This window comes from Chelmon rostratus, chromosome 18 (assembly GCF_017976325.1).
Source record: "Chelmon rostratus isolate fCheRos1 chromosome 18, fCheRos1.pri, whole genome shotgun sequence".
Taxonomy (NCBI): Eukaryota; Metazoa; Chordata; class Actinopteri; order Chaetodontiformes; family Chaetodontidae; genus Chelmon; species Chelmon rostratus.
In genome coordinates, this window is record NC_055675.1 from 15,674,152 (window position 1) to 15,694,689 (window position 20,538).

Here is a 20,538-nt window from a genome sequence, read left to right on the forward strand (position 1 = left end):
TGACTTTTTTCAGTTTTCTTTCGCTGCCATTTGTAGCTGCCAGACTTGCAAATTGCCTCTTTTGTAAGAATGCTGGATTAAGAAGCATTTTTTTTCCCCTGCTGGCCCCTGCGCCTGAATACAAATCCAAAACAGTGTAGTCTCCACGGACCCACTGCGTCCCGGCAAGTAAACTAAAAGGTCAGGACATTCAACAGGCACGGAGCTGCAGCACAAACGAACGCTGGTTAGCTTCTCCAGCGTTTTGTAGATGTTTCCCACCTAGCCTTTGCCGCAATGATGATTCTTTGTTTTTGCATTCTAGATAAGAATCGCCAAAGGATTTCACAGGCGCCCTGGAAAGGTACAGTAGGCACAGCTTTGCCCACATGCTGTCGAACAGAGACAGAACCGGGGGGGAGGAATCTGGACAGACAACTCTCTGTTCTGCAAAAACATCTGCTTTTCATATGGTGTACTTGGGGGTAAACAATGTATTTAAAAAAAACTGTCTAGTGCAGATGCTCAGCTGGATGTGATTACAATGAGGGAATTCGGTTCTGCCAACGCGATGCAGAACTTGTGGTTCTTCATTATTGTAGAACTTTAATAGTAGCTGTTGCAAAAAAACAAAAAAAAGTAATGTATTCCCCTGGTGCTCAACATTTTCAGTTTCTTGCCTACACATTGTTTTAATTCAGTCTCCCTCCAGCTTTAGCTGTGCTGGGGAGCCACTGTCATGACTGGCTTTAATGCACAAACAAAAGATCAGCACTGCATGAAAAGATGAAGCCTTTTAGAATAAAACTAGAAAAAAGACAGTGTTGCTGACTGCAGAGGGTCCAAACCAGACAGTTTTTGTAGTTTGTTATTCGCAACTTCAACATTTTGTCGGCCTATAAACTAAAAATGTAGCTTTCATATTAAAGTGATGCATTATGTTAACAGTAAGCCCTGGTGGGTTAAGTGACTGTGTGCATGCATATGCTTTTAGGTGTGGATGAAAATGAATATGCTTTTAGTGTAAACATATCAGAGCAACAAAGGAAAGAGCCTTTAGGGTCACATCATTCCATGAGCCTTTATTGAATGTATGGAGTAAAGATGTATTTTGCCACTGATGATACCTCTTCTTCACCCCATGTCTCTATGCAGATGGTGTTGTTTGAGAAGGCTCAGTTCAGCGGCCAGGCGTATGAGATTTACAGGGATGTAGCAGATGCAACCTCTCTGCAGCTCTCGCCTCTCGTATCTGTGAAGGTCATTAGAGGATGGTACGTAGAACTGGAACAGAAAACGGTCTTGTTCTAATTGGTGTCAAGTGGTTAGCGCTGCCTGTTAAGGCTCCTGGATGTATCGCGGCATTAGTTAAATGGAATATCAGCATTGAGAGTTCCATGCTCGTTATGTACCCACTCTCACACTCTCTTCCATGAAAGGGCCCGTGTTGTGTGTGTGTGTTTACAGTCAGTGTCACACCAAAACAAGCTGCGTGTCCTTCGGGCTTGGCAGACAGGTTGAATGCGTTTGCTTCACCATAAAACATTTGCAAAACAATTCTTTTTTATTTTGAAACCTGCATGGTTTACATTCGTGTTTATTTGCTGGCGGTCGTCTTCTTCCCTGCCTCTTGACAACCTCACCACCTTTAGATGAGTGGAATAGTCAGTGGAAACCTTCGGCAGGAGGGTGTATGGCACTCTCGTGTGCGTGCACGTGCGTCCCCTGTGTGTGCACAAAGGCAAACAAAACAGTGGCTGTCAAGCTCCAGTTGGTACCCTCAGAGAAGACTGATACCACTCTCACATCTGTCCATTAAATGCACTGTTACAGCATGTTAGCTTAGCACAAAGACTGAAAACGGGGAAACAACTAGCTTTGCTTTCTCTGAAGGGAACAAAAACATCTACAAAATGCAACAGAACATTAGTATTCTTTGGTTTTTGTACTGATTTAACATATGATGTGTCAATTTGTGAGCTTTATGGGGATGTGGTGGATCTCTTGGACATGAGCAGTAACTTCCTGATGCTTGTTGCCACCATGAGGTTGCCGGGCAACCAGCAGAGGCTTCAGGAAGTTCCTGCTCGTAGTCAAGAAGTAGTCCAGCACATAACTTCTGTAAAATAATGAATTCATATGAACAAAACTCAAATAAATGACATATAACGTGTTAATTGGTGAGCTTCAGAAGTGCTGGTAGACAAAGAGATTGCCTTGACTGTTAGTCTGCTAGCTGTTACTTGATATAACAGTGGTATGGATCTTCCCATCGAACTCTTGGCACGGAAGCAAAGAAGAATTTTCCTGAATGTTCAAGCATTGCTTTAAAAACACTTTTCATATCAGATAAATTTATCCTGGTCCTTCCTCTTTCGCCCAGCATGTAATTATCTGTCTCTGCCATATGATTACATGTCTTTTATTTTGTTTTCATCACAGCTGGGTGCTCTACGAGAAGCCCGACTTCCAGGGACGCACCATCGCCTTGGAGGAGGGGGGCATCGAATTGACAAACATGTGGGCAGAGCCCGGGCCGGAGACAGGAGCACACAGCGACCCGCCAATGCTGATCGGCTCCATTCGACTCGCTGTCTGGGTGAGCGCACTGGATAAATACTTTCGACCTCATTTGGCCCTCAGTATTTCAGTGTCTACATCACCTTCGCCTCACACGGACCTCTGAAGCTCAGCTAATATGTGTTATTGCCTCATTGATATTCACTCCAGACTCCTTAAGAACAGAATAAATGTGAAAAAGAGTCAGCGCTTCCCTGGTTACACTGCAAAGGAATGATTTAAGAGCCAGCACGGGCCACCGCTGATAATTGCTGTGTTTGTTTCCCCCTCTCTGTAGGATTACAGCATCCCTCATATTGATCTGTTTACTGAACCGGAGGGCCTCGGCAGAGTAACACCTTACCATGATGACACAATAGAGACGGGCTCATTTGGCATCCCACTGAGCACTGCTTCCATCCAAGTGCACTCTGGGGTGTAAGTACGGCTGTTCCACCAAATACCAATCATTCAGATCTTTGCGATTGACCTGTGGCAAAGCATGCCTGACAGTAACAAACAGGCTGACAAAATGAAATCGTTAGCGAGACACATGATCTGCTTATTGTGATTGATCAGAGCGGTTGGAAAGGTAGTTACCTGGAGATTAGATTTTATTTGGAATACGATGCATTCAGGTGCTAAAGAACCAAGATGGAGTGGCGTTGCTTTGTAGCAGCAAGGCAATGAGACAATCCCAGTCTTCTGCATTGATCTTTTTTATCGCTAATGACCCACCAGGAGATAACCTCGGGAATGTGGCCCGCCGTGCTCAACGCAGAGCTGTCTTTGCTTTGACAAACAGCTGAGAGATAATAATCATTACTACGTTCCACGCCGTTTATCTTCGTCTTTGCTTTGACGCTCGTTTGCACACTCAGGAATGTCTGTCCTGCTGTTGCATGTTAGAAAACGGAGAGAGAGAGAAAGAGAGGGAGAGTGGGTGTTGCGGAGAGCAGAGGTGGAGACTAGATGGAGAGCGAGAGACAGTAAAGGTGTGGAGAGAATTTGGCAAAGGGTGGAAGGTTTTTTTCCACGTGAGAGGTGGAGACAGTCAGGAGGTTTTGTGCCCTGCCCCAGAGGAAGTTAAGGACAGCGGATCATTTTTTTCCCCACAGCTCTTCTTTGTAGCGTTACAGCTTTGGTAGAACATTTTAGAGATTGTTTCAGCATTTCTCAGAATCTAGACCAAACTAATTGCTGTCAGATGCCATCTCGGCACTTACAAATAATCCTGCTTCAGCAGCTCCTCCTGTTTGCTCTGTGACAAGTGGAGCAACTGTTAACCAGATGTAGCTCCGTGTGCAACAAATTCACTTCACAGACTTCCAGCTCGGAGTTCACTGACCAAACTGAGTCATCGGCTCCTGTTATTATATATCTTTCAGCGCCATAAGGCTGGCTTCAGTTCTTGGTATCGCTTCCTCTGCGCTGACTGAATGAGCTGGGTTTATGTTTTTCTGCCAGTGGCTCACATGTGGTCACTGGTACGAGGTTTTGTGTTGCGCTGCATAATGGCTCAAAATGCCGGAGGTAGGGGGCACAGTTCCAGCAGAAGGCTGCCCACACTCAAAATGAATCGCAAAGGAAAATGCTTTTGAGCTGAAGCATTCCATTCCCAAGATGTTTCATCCTAAAACAAACAGCTTTTGTTCTCAGCCCTCCTCGCGTGACTCATGGCTGACGTAGATATGACAGCCGATTAAGGAATACTTAGCGCACTGAGTAAATTTACCAATCACACCTGTGGCTACTGATTGATGTGGGAAAGCAAATGTCAGGTTGTTCTTTGTCGCTGCGATGATGCCTTACTGCTGTTTTCTAAAAGCAAAAAGCCATGCAAGGTCATGACTCACACTCATTTTAAAACTGCCAAGAGGTTCAGTTAGCTTTAATGTGGTGGGACCTTTTGGCTTGTTGCCTAATTAACATGCAATCTGTGTGTTTCTCCGTCCTTCAGGTGGCTGGTGTACAGTGACCCGGGCTTCCAGGGCATGCTGGCTGTGCTGGAGACGGGAGTGTACCCTTTTCCTGAGACCTGGGGCTTCCCATCACCATTTGTTGGATCTCTTAGACCACTTAAAATGGTGCGTATTTCTGTGCGGCATCTAATGTTGGATACGGATGGCGGAGGATGAAGTTAATTTGCTATTTTTAGCCACGCTAGCAACATGGTCCTTTGGTAATGTTTAGGCAGCCGACCACTTTGCTCCAGACCATCTCATGAAATTGTCTGCAGACATTCATGGCTCCCAGAGGATGAATCCTACTGACTTTAGTGAGCGCATGACTTTTCCTGTAGCACCACCATTTTTAGCTATTAGTGAAATATCTCAGCAAATATAGGAGGTTTGGTACAGATATTCAAGGTCCCCAGAGGATAAATTCTAATGACCTTGATAATCCTTTGACTTTTCATTAAGCACCACCAGCAGGTCAAAGTTCAAGGTGCCCATAGGATGAATCTTAAAACCCTGACTTTTCTGGTAGTACCAACATGAGGTTCACATTTGTGGCTTGCATGCATGAAATGTCTCGACAGCTGTCGGATGGGTTGCCATGATATTTGGTGCACGTGTTCATGTGCAGCTCAGGACGAGTGGTTTTGTGACTTTTTATCCAGCATCTCCATCAGGTCAAAATTTAAATGTGTCCAACACTGGTTTGTGACCAAATACCAGCAAAAGTAAAAGCATTCCCCTCAGCCTCAGCTGTATTTTGTTTTTAGTGCCGATTAGCAAATGTGTGCATGCTTCCATGCGAAACATCAGCATGTTAGCATGCTAAAGTAAGGAGTTGAAGCTAGCATTCAACTCTGTTCTATTCGCCAGTATCTGTGTGCCTGCTAAGTCATGTGTAAAATGACAATGACAGAATTTCATGAACACACATTTCCTTTGAACATTTCAGTTCTAAAACGAATTAATTACTGTGACTGTAATGAGAGTTTCCTTTATGTCAATATCCCCTGTCTGACACTCTGTTCAAAGACAGTCAATGTGAGAATCAGCAGTAATTAGTTACCCAGAGACACAGAAGTTTAGGTCAGCATGTCCTGTCCTCTATTCATTTTCTGTGCTCCCTGTCACTGTTCAGTGGAATTGTCCAAAAAAATATAACTGTTTGTGGAATTGCCAACTGTCTCTGTACATTTAATTAGAGAAAATGGTTGTTGATGATGATGTCTGTGTTCCAGGGTGGCTTCAAAGTGGAGAATCCCAATGAAGTCAAGGTAGGATTGGCATAGCCTTCTACAGCTTTATTTTACCTCACTTGTATGCTGCACATGCTCATTGTTGATAGAAGCAGGGCTTTTTTTTTTAAATCTGCAAATTATAAAGTCACCAAACGACGAGCTGTGATTACTTTATTAAGAGAAAACATGTTGTCTCAAAGGCCTCCCGGTATTGTGCGGTGCATTCTTTGGCCCATTCTTCTGTTTGGTTTTATTTCAAGCCAAAATCAGAAGTGATGTCAAGGACTTTCCAGTGCAAACCACAGTTTGTTTTGGCAGCAGGCATTTTCAGACCTCAGGATGAAAGACAAAGAGCCGTTTTTCAGACTCAACTTCTCGTAGCGTCACTCAACAAGAGTACAAGGTGAAAATCACCGAAATGTGCATATTTGTACTGGTGTACGGTTTGACAGCTTAAACTGTGAATCCATGTGTTTTTCGCTTCATTTGTGGCTACGCTGAACCACAGCAAGGCGTTCAAGGAGACGTTAAACTCAAATGTATTTGATCCCGTTTGGAAGGAAGTCTTGTTTGTTTTTTATCAAAAACACAAATTTATATTCATTTTTTACGCTTTAACCGACTGTCGTAGATAAAGTGTCAGCAACTTTATCTCAAACTCAAAGGACCTAATTGGCTTTGAATAAAAATACAACAAAGGTGCAAAAAACGTACAGTGATACTGAGTACACCTGAGTTTAATCGCTGTTTGTCTGTATTAAATGATCAGTCGAGCTTAATGAGCCCTGTCCTTCCTCTGTCGCAGGCGGTGGTGTATGAGAAGCCTGGCTTCGAGGGCTCCTGTTTGGAAATCGACAGCGACGTCTTCAGCTTTTGTGAAAGCGAAGAAGGAGGCATTTCAGCGGATGGAGCAAACCTTGACTCAAAGAAACCGAAGTCTGTGGGCTCTTTAAAGATCATCGGAGGACTGTGAGTCTTTGCTCTTCTGTCGCACCGTTCGTTTCCTGTGCTGGCGCAGGATTAATCTCGGTGCTAATCTGCGCTCGGAGCAAGGTGTCTGCAGGACTAACTCTGCTGCCAGATGGTGATTTTGAGGTTGTGTAACAGAGTCACAAGTTATAAATACAGCTCTAACCAGCAAAACCGCTGCACTCCTCTCCTTGCAGCTGGGTGGGCTACAGCGAGCCTGGGTTTGAGGGCCAGCAGCACATTCTGGAGGAAGGAGAGTACCTGGACTGCAGCTGCTGGGGAGGCTCAGAGCAGCTGCTGTCGCTGCAACCAGTACTGGCTGTGAGTACCACACTGGGCTAACTCACTGCATACCTTTGTGTGACCAAAGTTAGCTCATAATACAAAGGTATGTAATGAAAAGTGGCGGTGGTGGTGTAGTGTTTCAGTTATGGGTTTGTGAAGGTTGAGATTAGTCTCCAAACTGAACAGTTTATTCTTCTCAGAATGGAAAATCCATATGAAAGCATTCAGACCAAGACTTTCCACATAAACTCGCATTATTGACAGCAAAAAGGTGAGGAAGCAGGGAGACTCCAAAAAGCTTGGGACACTGTGAAATGCAAATAAAAGGAGAATTAATCACTCGCAAACAAACTGTGTTTACTAAGCACTCCTGAGCCCATGTAGTAACATCCTCTAAACAATCATGTGATCACAAAGTGGTGAACCTCGCTTCATCCTTGCTTGTGAACAGCTGAGCCTTTTGAGGATGCCTCTCTCATACCCAGTCATGATATTATCACCTGTTATCAATCAACCTGTTTACCTGTGGAATGTTCCAAACAGGTGTTTTTGGAGCATTTTAAGATGTGGTAAGGGAGTAAACTTCACATGAGTAGCAGCGGGCACTGCTGATTTTTGGATGGCACAAAAAAGTTCAATATTTCGGGTAAAGTGGTTTACTGGTCAAACCCTCGATCAGTGGTTCTCAAACTGGGCGGGCCATCACAGAAGGCGGCACACGTGGAAAAACATGCACCAGGACTCAAGATCAAGATATATGAGATATGGAGCAAGAATTTGATTCATGAGGGCTAAACAAAGACATGAGATCTTTCACATTTGCAAGGCTGTCAAGATCCAGATTAATAGACGGTGAAAAGATGCGTGTGCAGCAAGATGAACAGATTCTTACAAGCAAATCTATCTAAAATCTAAAGCCAAGAAAATATGAGTCTGTCTTGCCTTCCGTGTGCTGGATGTGACCCTTTGTGCCTGAAAGCTAGAAAAATAGAAACTTGTGTTGTCAAGAGGGAACATGCAGTTCATGCCCTTAATAATATTATTTTGCTAGTTCATCTTGACTTGTTTCTTAAATTCTCCGGTATTGTTAATGCTTTATGAAAATGTCATTGGTTCATATAGGGAATTGGACTTTTTTCTTCTTCTTCCAAAGATCACAGTGCAAAAAAAAGAACCACCGCCATAGAACATATTGCCCTGTTCATTTGTGATGCAGCTTGGCGTGATGCTGGCCAGGTTTTCACCAGGTGCTTTCATTTCCGCCGCAGGATTTCTTGTCTCCACACCTCAAAATGTTCAGCGACATAGATTTCAGCGAGCGGGGAGTCAACATTGACCTAACGGTGCCCGTCATCAACATGGATGCCACTGGCTACGGCTTGAGGACGCAATCAATTCATGTCATCGGTGGCGTGTAAGTTACAAATATTATACTCGTCCCTGTGGCCTTCGCTGCTGTGTGAGCAGCAAGAGGAAGGCCGGGATCGTTTCTCCTGCTAAAGGGAACTTTTCAAGTCCATCCTCGTTTATTGGAATTCCTCAGATGTCTTTCCATTGCAAAACTTAAGGTGTGTTGCTCGCTTCCCTACCTGCTCCGCTGCCGCGTACACTACAGTGCATGCTTCAAGACGCATTCCTACGCTCCAACCTGATAATTACTTAAGGCTACACTAACATTGAGGTCCTGTGAAGCTTACTGCTGTTCTTTGCAGATCAGGTGTGCAGCGGTGAGGCTGCCGCACCCATGCTGACAGGTCGAGACAGATTACCTTGTTCGCTAATGTTTAGTCTGCCACACCTCACTTCCTGTCAGCGTAAATTGGTCATCGAGCATGTTTCTTCACACCCTCTCACCGTGGAAGTGAATGTGAAATGACTGCAGGGTGTGCAGGAACAGTTCTTAGACAACTGAATGCCGTAAAAGAGGCTTTGCTTTTAGATTCAAATGTGTTGTTCATCATCTTCATTATTCCATAGAAGATCCATGCAGCGGCTGTGCTCCCGCGTTGTTTTGATTTCTGTGTCTTTATGCCACGATCAGCAGAAAAAAAAGAGGTAAACAAAACCAGGTGCAAATCAGGAAAAATTAGAATCATTATTCAAATCAGCATAATGAAATGCAGAAGACGCTGATTGTTGCTACCCAAGGGAGAGACTAACAAAATGATGAATAATGTGAAGTGGAACATTTCGTCCCTCTTTAGCAGGCAGGACTCTCGCGGTGTCGAGGGGTTATTCTTGCTCTGCTGCTAGCCTGTTATTAGATTGCACGGCCTCGCCCATGCCGTGCTGCCATCCCTCCGAGCCTCTGATTGGCATAGTGTGTTGTTTTAGCAGTTGCCGAGGGAGACTTGTTTGTTGTCTAGCACGTCAGGACACACACGGGCCCGCAAATGCAAATGCAGCCCCGGTCTGGGGCTGCATTTGCGGCACGCACTCGCACAGCTACCCAAGATATTTTGCAAAGAGAGTGCATGCAGTACATAACTGTTGAGATACTACCACATGGGAGGCGATTATCGGCTCGGACTCTGACAAGGGATTGTTGGCTCACATGATAGATGGACACTTTTACATGTCGTACTGTGAATTCTTGTGGTTGACGAGTGTGGGTGCATCAAAGGCTGTGTTCCTCCATGAATTAAGATCAAGGGAGAAAAAACAATTCGGAAATGTCGGTGCAAAATTAAAGGGCCCTCGTGCTTCTCCTCCCTCTGTTTTCTCTCTCAGCTGGGTGGTGTTTGAGGAGCCGGGCTTCTGTGGTGAGCCCTACCTCCTGGAGAAAGGCCTGTATGGAAGCCCGGAGGACTGGGGGGCGCTGCAGCCCAGAATTGCCTCGGCGATGCCTGTCGTGCTGGTAAGAGCAGTGACTCAGACAAAGTTTTGAAATGTTTTGCTCTGCTGGGGAAATTTTCAGTTGCTGGACACGTTCAGTCACTGCAGCACTGCGTTCACCTGAGCTGCACGGTTAGTTTCACATAATCACATTATTCTTGATTTTAACATTCTGCGATTAATAATTGAGCAATTTTGCAATATTGGAGTGCTTGCTGTATTCTCACTTCCCCTAGTCGTCCCAGTTTGGCTAACCAAGTGCTTTCATCGCATGTGACCAGTCATGACACTCATTCTTGTGACCAAGTCAAAATTTAAGAGGGAGAACAGGAATCTCTGGGGGGGGGACAGACAAGCCTTTGTACAGTAGATTATGTTTGGGAGCATGAGGCGCAGGCAAAACAAGAGTAAATTGATATGCACAAGAGGAAAAATGCTTGTCATAAGACTGAATGCGAAAACATCTTAGATCACAGAGGTGAGTCATCACGAAGCTCGATTTCAAGCCAGATGATGCGAACGGACAGATACCATGAACAGTCTGCTGTGGTGGTGCAGCTCCACCCAGAAGCCTCTGAAGTTAAAATCATGCATTTTCTCAAAACCAAGACCAATAATATCGTCAAGAATTTGGCTTTGTTTATAAAGCAAAGAAATAAAGATGGGTGTTGTCTTTGTCTTTCTCACCTGTGCACATTAACCACTGCTGTGTTTACATGCAACATAGAAATATGCAAATGACCCCCTTTCTCTTGTTGATGTAAATGAGTCTCATTACGCTGTTGTTTCCTTTCAGGATGATTTTGAGAACGCAGCCAAGTTTAAGGTAGGTGGACTGAAATGGATGAAAGATCACATCTAATCTCTGTGAGGTGGTGACTGTCTTATCTGACGTGGAGGGGCTCGGTGGGGGTGACTCAGGCGGTTTTGCTCTGTGTGCCTCAGGTGCAGCTCTTCTCTGAGCCGGGTTTTCAAGGCTGTGTCGTGGCTCTGGAGGACAGCGTGGCCTCCCTGCAGGACGGCTTCTCTGTGGCCTCCTGCAAGGTTCTGTCTGGCAGGTGAGTAATACTGCACATTATGGTGCACGCGAACCTTTACACTGCGGTGATGGTGATTAAGTTGAATCATGGGTATTTGAAGCACTTTGCACCATCCTGCAAAAGCAGATTTTTTTTAGTAATAGATTTTTTGGATTTTCCAAAGGTGACGTGATGCAGTTGTAGCTGCTTATTGCTCAAATTCCAAAATTATCTCTGGGTCTCAGGATCTGCTTCAGGCTGCCGCTTAATAAAAAATGTCTCATAATTAGTTGCTTTGTCATGTTCATCCTCAGGCGTGAATAATCAAGCATAGCAGGTGCATTGCATCTCAATCTGTGCTAGCAAGTAATTTAATGTGCATGTTAAAATTGGAAACCTACATTATGCGAATAGTTTGAAATGGTCATCGTCTATCATCATCAAGCCAGTGCGCGAGTGTCATGCTGTGCTCCTCTCGTGTGTGTGTGTGTTAATGTGTTTGTATGTCTGTGAATTTGTGTCAATGACTTTCAGCTGGCTGGCATATGAGGGCCGGGACTTCGCCGGCAGGATGTATGTGTTAGACATGGGGAGCTACCCAGACCTGAGAGCGATGGGCTGTTTCCACGCAAGTTCCTCCATCCTGTCACTACAGACTGTTGGCTTTGTAAGTTTCTCCTACTTTTTAATAAGAAAAATCATTTAAATTTAAATGCAGCAGAACCAGAGATGTCATCTTTTTTTATTCTGTGCATTCTTCAATCTTCATCCTTGTCAAAAACCCTGGCGCCTACATTACCCACGAGGCAACATGACCACTGACGGGCAATATTTCCCCTTTAAAGCATCAAATGATTATGGTTCATGTGAAAGGTGCTGCTCGTTTTCCAGCTGTTCTCATCCTAGCTGCACTTAGCGCTTAGCTTGTGAGCACCGGAGCATTTAGGGCAAAATATTACCCTCAGGACTTGGCAGGCACACAATTGGAGCTTATTATTCACCTTACCATGACACAGAATGAATGCTAATGTCTGTGCTTGCTGGGTGAGTGAAAAGGCCTCTGTTTGCTAACAAGTTTGCCAGATGTTAAAGGTTTATTTTTTATGCCAAGACTTCCTTTTTGAAAATGAGAATTTCTGGTCAATAAATATTAGTGTAAACATGAATACGTAAATTACACGTTCAACTTTACATAGCAGTACATGGTGCAAGTACCCAACTACTTTATCCAACCTATTAGACAAGGCAAGGCAAATTAATTTTAAGGCCCATTTCACACACAGGGTAGTTTCTGAGTGCTTTACATGCATTTAAATAATTTAAATTTTAGTTATTTAAAACTAAATTTTAAAGTGGAATAAGAAAGATTCCATTGGTTCAAAAGATATTCTGGGTTGGCTTCTATGAGAATCATGATTACTGACAAACAACATTCAACCCAAGAACATCTACCAGCCTGCATCACGTGGAGGGCAACTAATCTGAAGATTATCTCAGTTCATCTCGTCAGTCATCGTTCTCCACATAATTGAGTCGATGGACAAGTCACTACGCCAGACCTACAGCATGACTACAACCGATCTGCTACAGTTCACAGAGGGGAAATGTCAGGGAGTGCAAAGCCGTGAGTGTGGCGTCTTAATTTCAATCTTAACGTGCTTTCTCCCTCTCTGCAGGAGTTCTCACTGCCATCCATCACTTTGTTCGAGCGGTGTGGTCTGCGGGGGAGGAGGGTGATCCTGACAGACGGATCGGTCAACCTTCAGCTGGCTGGTGGTTGTAGCAGGGTGCAGTCTGTGCTGGTGGAAGGAGGCATGTGAGTACATTACAACTGCGGTGTGCTAACTGGCTCTGCAAGGATGCAAAGCAGCAGCAGCAGTTTTTCCTCTTGGTGTGAGTTCGAGAGGTTCATGCATGACAGCCCATGTGTGTTTCTAGTCGGGTGTGAACCCACTCTGCTGTCATTTTTTCTGCTAAGAGCGTGTGAACCAGAATAATGTCCTTTAATTTTTACTTGGGCACCCTTCAGTGGCGTCTGTTGGTCCTCATCAGCTCCACTTGAATCTCTGTTGAATCTCTTTCTAATTTAAAAGTTATCAACTGCCAAGTCGAGAGAGTTTTTAGGCTGTTTGTGGTGAACCACACCCATGTAGTGTGCCACTACTGTAACAGTGATCCACAGAGGGGTAACTCTGAACAGATGAAACAAGGTACTTCAAGGTTTAAGGTGAAAGGTTTAGAGATACATAAAGATGCAAAGTCAAGGGTGTGTGTCTAAATAAATGTTGTTCTTTTCAAGTTTCAAGGAAGTTTGTATCTTTAGATTTGCATGAACAGTGTTTAATCCAGGTCTGTTGGTGAATATGGTCTCCTGAGTTATTTTATAAGACCGTGTAGGTAGGTAGCAGTTTCGGCCCGTGTGCTCAGACATTCAAATTAAGTGCATGCGGAGTGCTGGGTCAGCAGTATGGCCGTATGACAGCCCTGACAGATGGAGCGATGATGGAAACCTGCTGCTGATGTGTGAGATTTAGACTGGGGGTGTGAGGCCATGCTGAGGAAATAAAAGCCTCACAGTGAGCCAGCACTTGTCTCTGCAGTGGCACATTCCTGCTGCCGGGGAGACAGGCAATCAGCCAAAGAACAGAGCCATTGAGACCAGAGTTAAAGGCAACATTTAGTGTCATGGCGACACTGTACGGACGTGCAGTTCGGCACATTTTAGGAGATTATCTTTGGCACGGTGCTGCATGGAAGCGAGGACTCGAAAGAAAACTTTGCTCCCACCAGCATTGCGAGTTAGATTGATAGATAGCCTCACAGCAACTGAAATGAAGATTCAAAACTTTTTCAATTGAACCATATTTAATCAGGATGTTCTCTCAGGCCGAGAGCTGCTTGCCAAAATGCAGCACAATGTTACAGGAGCCAACAGAAGGAAGAGGAGTAATGAAAGAAAGAGAAATATGAAAGCTATTTTTCTTCTTGTCTAACTTTCTGCACGTCCATCAGTCTGCTGAAATGAAGAAATAATGCACGGACACAAAAAACTGTTTTCCGTACAGCCCAAATTCCCTTTGCAGGAAACACACAGTTGTAAACAGTATTTATCTTTGGACTGATGGTGATTAATCAGGTCAGTCAAAGTGCCACAAGAGGAAAGCTGAGAAGGAAGTGGTGTTGCGTTCACTGTAGCTGCTGAACATGTCCAACTTTTGTCTCCTCTCTGTGACCAGGTGGGTTTTATATAAGGAAATCAACTATCGGGGAGCTCAGATTTTGCTGAAACCTGGTGAGGTGCCTGACTGGCACACGTTCAGCAGCTGGATGAAAATAGGATCCCTCCGCCCTCTTATACAGGTGAGTCCTGATGCTCCTCACTGAGCACAACGCTTACAACACAATGGTGGAAGTATTTATTTGTGCATTTCTAAATGTTTTGCGGCATTAACTTCATTTTCAAACAGTATTCATTTATAACAGACTGGGGCTATGGGTGGACATTTAGGGGCCAAGCATTTAAAAAAACATAATTTGTTGCTATTCGTAGTAGCACTGGAGTCCAGTGTTTTCACTCATCTCAATAGCACAATATGATTGGCCAGAACCAGCCAACAGGGAGCTTCCATGCATACCTACATAAGGCCATATTTTCATGAGAGTGAGGACGTTGGCAGCCATAGTCACATGAAACGGTTGAGGCGGCAAATATGGACTCCAGTCACAGAATCAGGCTCCAGAGGAGAAATATTTGGTCCACAGCTGTCTTATTACTTAGTTGCTGCACATTGTGTGTCCAGTTTATGTGTGGATTTAAGATGTGTTTGTGTTTATGGTCCATAAAAATAAGTAAAGGAAGATTACAATGAGGAATATCAATATAATCCATAGTAGAATCATAACCTATAACAAGGCTTGTAATGATGAAATGATAATCTCACAAATCCGGCATTAATCAACTAATGGTGAATATACTGACATCACACAAACAAGATATCCATAATCAATCAATGCTCACTATGAACCTTAGCTGCTACTCAAACCGACATGAAGCATTTATGAGCAATTAAGGTAATTAAGGTAATATAGAGAACATGGAAATGGAGATCACATTCACATGCACATTAAACTACAAACATATAAGCACTTCAGAGTAAATGCAAGGCAGTGACAATAACTGCACTGGTAATATATTAAAGTAGTTATGGAAATTAAGTGAAACAACCAACGAGTGAGTTGTGAGGGAATCATTCAAAGGAAAAAGGCTCGCATATCAGCACGAGTAACTTGCATCATCCACACAGTTAAAACCATAACTTTAAGCTATAACATGTCCTGAAATAATACTCGACAGGCTCTAGAGGTACGGTACTCACGTTATCCTCACAAACGCACAAACAGGAAACTAGTGAGACAAGAAAAATAGTCCAGTTTTCCCTCTGAGCAGCTATCAAAGAGCAGTGCTGGGGCGTGGACAGACTTTCTAACATTGCAGGCTCACTGTGTAAATTTAGCCAGTTGCTTCATTGGTTAGGACCGGGCATGTTTTGTTTGTTTTACTGTATGCTTGTCCTTGCAGATGCAAGGCTGCATTTATAAAATCTTACAAAATCCCGAAATTGCTGCATACTACTTGTTACACTTAAATTTCAGGGAAAAAGTGCCAAATGTTACTTGGCTTTCTTGTATTTTTATTACAGTTACAGAACTATACGGCTGCTGGCTACAGGCAACATACGTAACAGGCCTAGATTTGATAGAGCATTTCAAAGTAGACATCAAGAATTTGCGTAAATGCCTCCCCCTCGCCAAAAAGTCCTGTCAGCAGGTGTGACTTAAAAAGCACCTGTGAGTTGATGACAGCTACACAGAGCAAGCCTCGGCAGCCGACTTATTTTAGCTCATTCTGTCATTGTTATAGGTGAGACCTTCCCAGCGGCTCATGTTGCAATTACTGAGGCATAATCAGCACTTGTATTGTGGAGAATTGTGATCTTCAAGCTTTAATGTGAAAATCAGCGAAATCCTGATGGGACTCGCAGCACTGACTTTTCTTGCTTTTACATTTCTCACCTCGAACCTGAAAATTGATTTTTCAGATTGGTTAGTGTGGAGAAAAGCTTCCTGGAAAGCTTGTAATTTTGTAAAGGTCAGACTTTGTGCAGATGTTGCATGTTAACATATTATAAACCCTGTTATTCACTGAGGCTCTGATCATACGTGCTTTTTCTTGTGTTTTTTTTTGAGTAGAAGCAAGTGCACTTCCGTTTAAGGAACAGACAGACCGGGCTCTTGATGTCAGTCACCGGCGATTTGGATGATGTCAAACTAATGCGGATCCAGGAAACCGAGGAGACTGATGGATTCGAGCAGATCTGGTTCTACCAGAATGGACATCTCCACTGCAAGGTGCCAGTACCATCATTAAAACCCTAACCCTTATATATATAAATAATAGTACAACAGTAACAGGACATTTTTCTGCATTGAGTACTTTTAATACTTTAAGTACATTTCCAGATTGTACTTACAGTGCATACAGAAAGCAAACCAGGTTTTCCACATTTTAATCATGTTTCAGACAGTTAATTTAATCCTCATCAATCTGCACTCAAAACTCCATAATGACCAAGTGAAAACAGATTTTTGAAGTCAAATGTTCCATCTACATAAGTATTCAGACCCTTGACCGAGTACTTGGTTAAAGCACCTTTGGCAGCAGTGACAGACTCCAGTCTTCTTTGAAGAGACCCTACAAACTTGGCTCACCTTTCTGTGGCAAGTTTCTCCCATTCATCTTTCAATCGTTCAAGCTCAACCAGGTTGGAAGGAGCGTTGATGTACAGCCATTTTCAGACCTCTCCAGAGGTACACTATTGGGTTCAGGTCTGGCCAATTCCAGGACTTTGACTTTTCCCAAAGCCATTCCTGTGTTGTTTTTTTGGCAGCATGCTTCAGGTTCTCTTGTTGAAATATAAACCTTCTCCCCAGGCCCTGAGCACTCTGGAAAAGGTTTTCACTCAGGATTGCTGTATATTTCTGCATCCCCACAGCACGATTAAGACCGTATTAATGAGGTGATGCTCAGTGTCTGGTCTCCTCCACACGCATGCTGTTGGGAATTGTTTCATCAGACCAGAGGATTTTGCTTCTCATAGCCTGAGACTCCTTCAGGTCCCCTTTGGCAAACTCCCAGCAGGCTGACGTGGCTTTTATTGAGGAATGGCTTCCGTCCGGCCACTCTACCATAAAGACCTGATTGGTACAGTGCTGCTCTGATGGCTGTCCTTCTCTAAGGCTCATCCATCTCCACAGGTTGGCTGGGCGGACAGATCTAGGAAGACTGTAGCTTCTTCCAAACTCATGGAGGCTACTGTGCTCTTGGGTCAATGCTCGAGACATTTTCTTCTATCCTTCCCCAGATCTGCACCTGAACAAATCCATTATCTCAGCGTCACAGCTTGCTTTTCACTCTGACACACCGTCAAGTGTGAGACCTTATACAGACAGGTGTGTCCCTAATCAGGTGCAATGAACTCAATGAGGAACAGGTTAACTGCCTCAACAGGTCCAATTAAGTTGCAGAAGCATCTCACACACCACTGAGAGAAGTACGATGCACCAGAGCTCAATTATGAGGGTCTGAATAATAATAATACTGATTAAAGAATTTATATTTCAGTCTGTTTTTAATAAATTAACAAAACACTCCAAAACACTGTTTTTGCCTCTTATTGTGGAGTGTTGTGTGCAGACTGATGAGAAAAAAATTAAAATGAAAATTAGTCTGAAACAAGTATTTTTACAGTGTGGTATTAACAGGGTTACTTCAGTAAAGGATCTAAATATGTCCACCACTGTCTACACCCACATGAAGCAGTGCATGACAATTAAACAGGAGACAGTTTGTTTAAACACTGGCCGATCCAACTTATAAATGAAAAATAAAAATCGAAATGCCGCCGAGGAAGCCACCAACTCCTCTGCCTGTGTTTCCAGCTGCTGGAGGAGTGCTGCCTGAGTCCCAGTGGCAGTGTGACGATAGCAGGAGGCCGCGTGGGTCTCACCCCGGAACTGGACAACCAAGTCCACCTCTGGAGCATCACTCCAGAGGGCTTTATCTGCTACACCCCCACCCCTGATCTGGTCCTGGAAGTCAAAGGTGAGCATCCGTCCGTCATTAGTATTAATGATTTGTATAGAAGACTTCGGATCGTTAGCAGCAGCTGGGATAAGTTTGCCGCCATGATCACAGTGACATATTTCATAGTTATGTAATTCTCCGGTGTCAGTCAAACTTCCATACACTTTATGTCCAGGTTTTATAGTTGAACCCATCTATTAAAGGACATTAAAGCAAATTCTACAATTATTTTCAAAAATTCTTTGTGTTCAGATTGTTTTAAATGCAAGATATATTCACTGTCCTCAGCAACATTACACTACTGTTACCTGGGATGCAACTTCCATACATTAATTATTGTTCAAACCAAGCCTGTATTAGCAACAGGACTCTGAGCCTAACTTTGTGTGTTGACGAGTTTCACTTCAACTGAAAGCTGGGTATTTGTGGCAGCTTTGGGTTTGCATCACTGTCAATTAGTGACACCTTGTGGACTAAATAATGTCAGTGTACAAACTTTGATTCACTGCAGGATATTAGTTCTGATTATAGTTGGAATTAAACACATGAAGAAATGACCATTACCATATGATCTGACCCTGGATAATAAGCATTTGTGTTTAATAATATACAGTATGATACAGAACATGAAGTGATCCCACCTGCATGAAAAACACAGCCAAAATATGACACTTGATCGGCAGTAATAATAAACCCCTCTCTCTGTTTCAGGGGGGCAACACTACGACAAAAACCAAGTGATTCTAAACACACTCGATCCAAATAAACTACAACAACTGTGGGACGTGGAGATTATATGAAAAGAAAATGAGCTGCTGGACTGGATCCCTAATATTATCAGAGGCACAGCTCACAACTAGAGGCTCTGTTATGCAGCTGCAAAACAAGCGCTCAAGGACGAGGCACGTCATTGGAGATTATCACCCTCTGCTGCAGGAGAACTGCACAGGTTTCCGATGAGACGGTCAACATGGAGAATCCGCTAAACACACGACTGCCCATGAACATACAAATAGTCTGAAGCCTGAACTCTGAATACTTCATAATTTACACTTCCAGTAATGTCTTAATGTTTATTTTGTGTCTTTTCATTGAATAAATCCAATTGCCTGATGTTAATTAACTTAAAACAGTGTTAACAAAAAGTGTTATCTTTTCGATGCACTGTATGTCTTTGTATGTATATATATAAATATATACAGTTGTGTTCAAAATAATAGCAGTCCCACATCACCAGCAAGATAAATCACTGTTTTTGTCAGAATTTCATCTTCTACACTGTAAGTAGGTTTCTAGAAGGTTTAGTAAAGGTATAGAAAACCAACAGACCCAACAGGCATGACGTGCATGCGGCTGATTCTGTGAAAATGAATTATTAACTGAAAGGGGCGTGTTCAAAAAAATAGCAGTGCTGAGTTCACTTAGTGAGGTCTTTGATTCTGTGAAAAAAAATAGGTGTTAAACAGGTGGCCCTCATTTAAGGATCAAGGCAACTGACGCTACACATGCTGGCTGTGCATTTGTCCTTGAGAAACAGAGTAAAATGGGTCGTTCAAGACACTGTTCAGAAGAAGAGCGATCTCTGCGGCCACAGACAGTTTGTCAGACGTCCTGCAAACACTTAATTCAAGCCACAGTACACAGTGAAGACAGTGAAGCATGGTGGTGCAAACATCATAATATGGGGATGTTTCTCATACTATGGTGTTGGTCCTATTTATCGCATACCAGGGATCATGGATCAGTTTGAGTACATCAGAATATTGGAAAAAGTCATGTTGCCGTATGCTGAAGAGGAAATGCCTTTGAAATGGGTGTTTCAACAAGACAATGACCCCGAACACACCAGCAAGCGGGCAAAATCATGGTTCCGGACAAACTGCATCCAAGTAATGAAGTGGCCAGCACAATCCGCAGATCTTAATCCCATAGAAAACTCGTGGGCTGACATAAAAAGTGCTGTTCATGAGGCAAAACCAAGAAATGCAGAGGAATTGTAGAATGTAGTGCAATTGTCCTGGGCTGCAATACCTGTTGACCGGTGCCAGAAGTTGGTCGACTCCATGCACCACAGATGTGAAGCAGTTATCAGGAACCGTGGTTATGCAACTCAATATTAATTTATGATTCTCAGGAAAGTTGAATCTTCAAGCATTTCTTAGTTTATACAGTACATTTTTGAGTTTGTAAAGACAGATTATTTCTTGACTTTCTGCAAAATATTATCAAATTCAATTACTTTTTCCAGTTTTCTTGCTTTGAAATAGAATGTGTAGTGTCCCCAATGCATTTGTGTTCATTAAAATACAATTTATCTGAAGAATTTTGAAGTTTACTCACCTTTTAAACACTCTGCTATTATTTTGAACACAACTGTCTATACACACACACATACTGTGGCTTTATTTTCCATGCGACAAGCAAACAACAGTTGAAATGTCTTTTTTTTCTTTGTTTAATCAAAACTATACAGCACACAACTCTTTTTCAGAACAATAAAAGTATTTTTGTCAAGATTTCTTAAACACATTGTACAGTAGCTTGAGCTGCAC

At 43.2% G+C, this 20,538-nt stretch overlaps 1 protein-coding gene across 1 annotated transcript in view; it reads left to right on the forward strand.

Moving 5' to 3' along the window:
• Positions 1-20,502, forward strand: part of LOC121622487 (beta/gamma crystallin domain-containing protein 1-like) — a 29,933-nt gene extending 9,431 nt beyond the window's left edge. The window contains exons 5-22 of the mRNA XM_041959464.1: positions 305-343; positions 1,135-1,253; positions 2,422-2,578; positions 2,837-2,976; positions 4,499-4,625; positions 5,735-5,770; positions 6,540-6,703; positions 6,901-7,024; positions 8,257-8,402; positions 9,719-9,845; positions 10,620-10,649; positions 10,769-10,881; positions 11,377-11,509; positions 12,519-12,658; positions 14,079-14,202; positions 16,093-16,251; positions 17,842-18,004; positions 18,698-20,502. Coding sequence (XP_041815398.1) covers positions 305-343; positions 1,135-1,253; positions 2,422-2,578; positions 2,837-2,976; positions 4,499-4,625; positions 5,735-5,770; positions 6,540-6,703; positions 6,901-7,024; positions 8,257-8,402; positions 9,719-9,845; positions 10,620-10,649; positions 10,769-10,881; positions 11,377-11,509; positions 12,519-12,658; positions 14,079-14,202; positions 16,093-16,251; positions 17,842-18,004; positions 18,698-18,786 — 2,130 coding nt within the window. The 3' untranslated portion in view covers positions 18,787-20,502. The remainder of the gene's footprint in view (positions 1-304; positions 344-1,134; positions 1,254-2,421; positions 2,579-2,836; positions 2,977-4,498; positions 4,626-5,734; positions 5,771-6,539; positions 6,704-6,900; positions 7,025-8,256; positions 8,403-9,718; positions 9,846-10,619; positions 10,650-10,768; positions 10,882-11,376; positions 11,510-12,518; positions 12,659-14,078; positions 14,203-16,092; positions 16,252-17,841; positions 18,005-18,697) is intronic.
• The last annotated feature ends 36 nt before the right edge of the window (positions 20,503-20,538 follow it).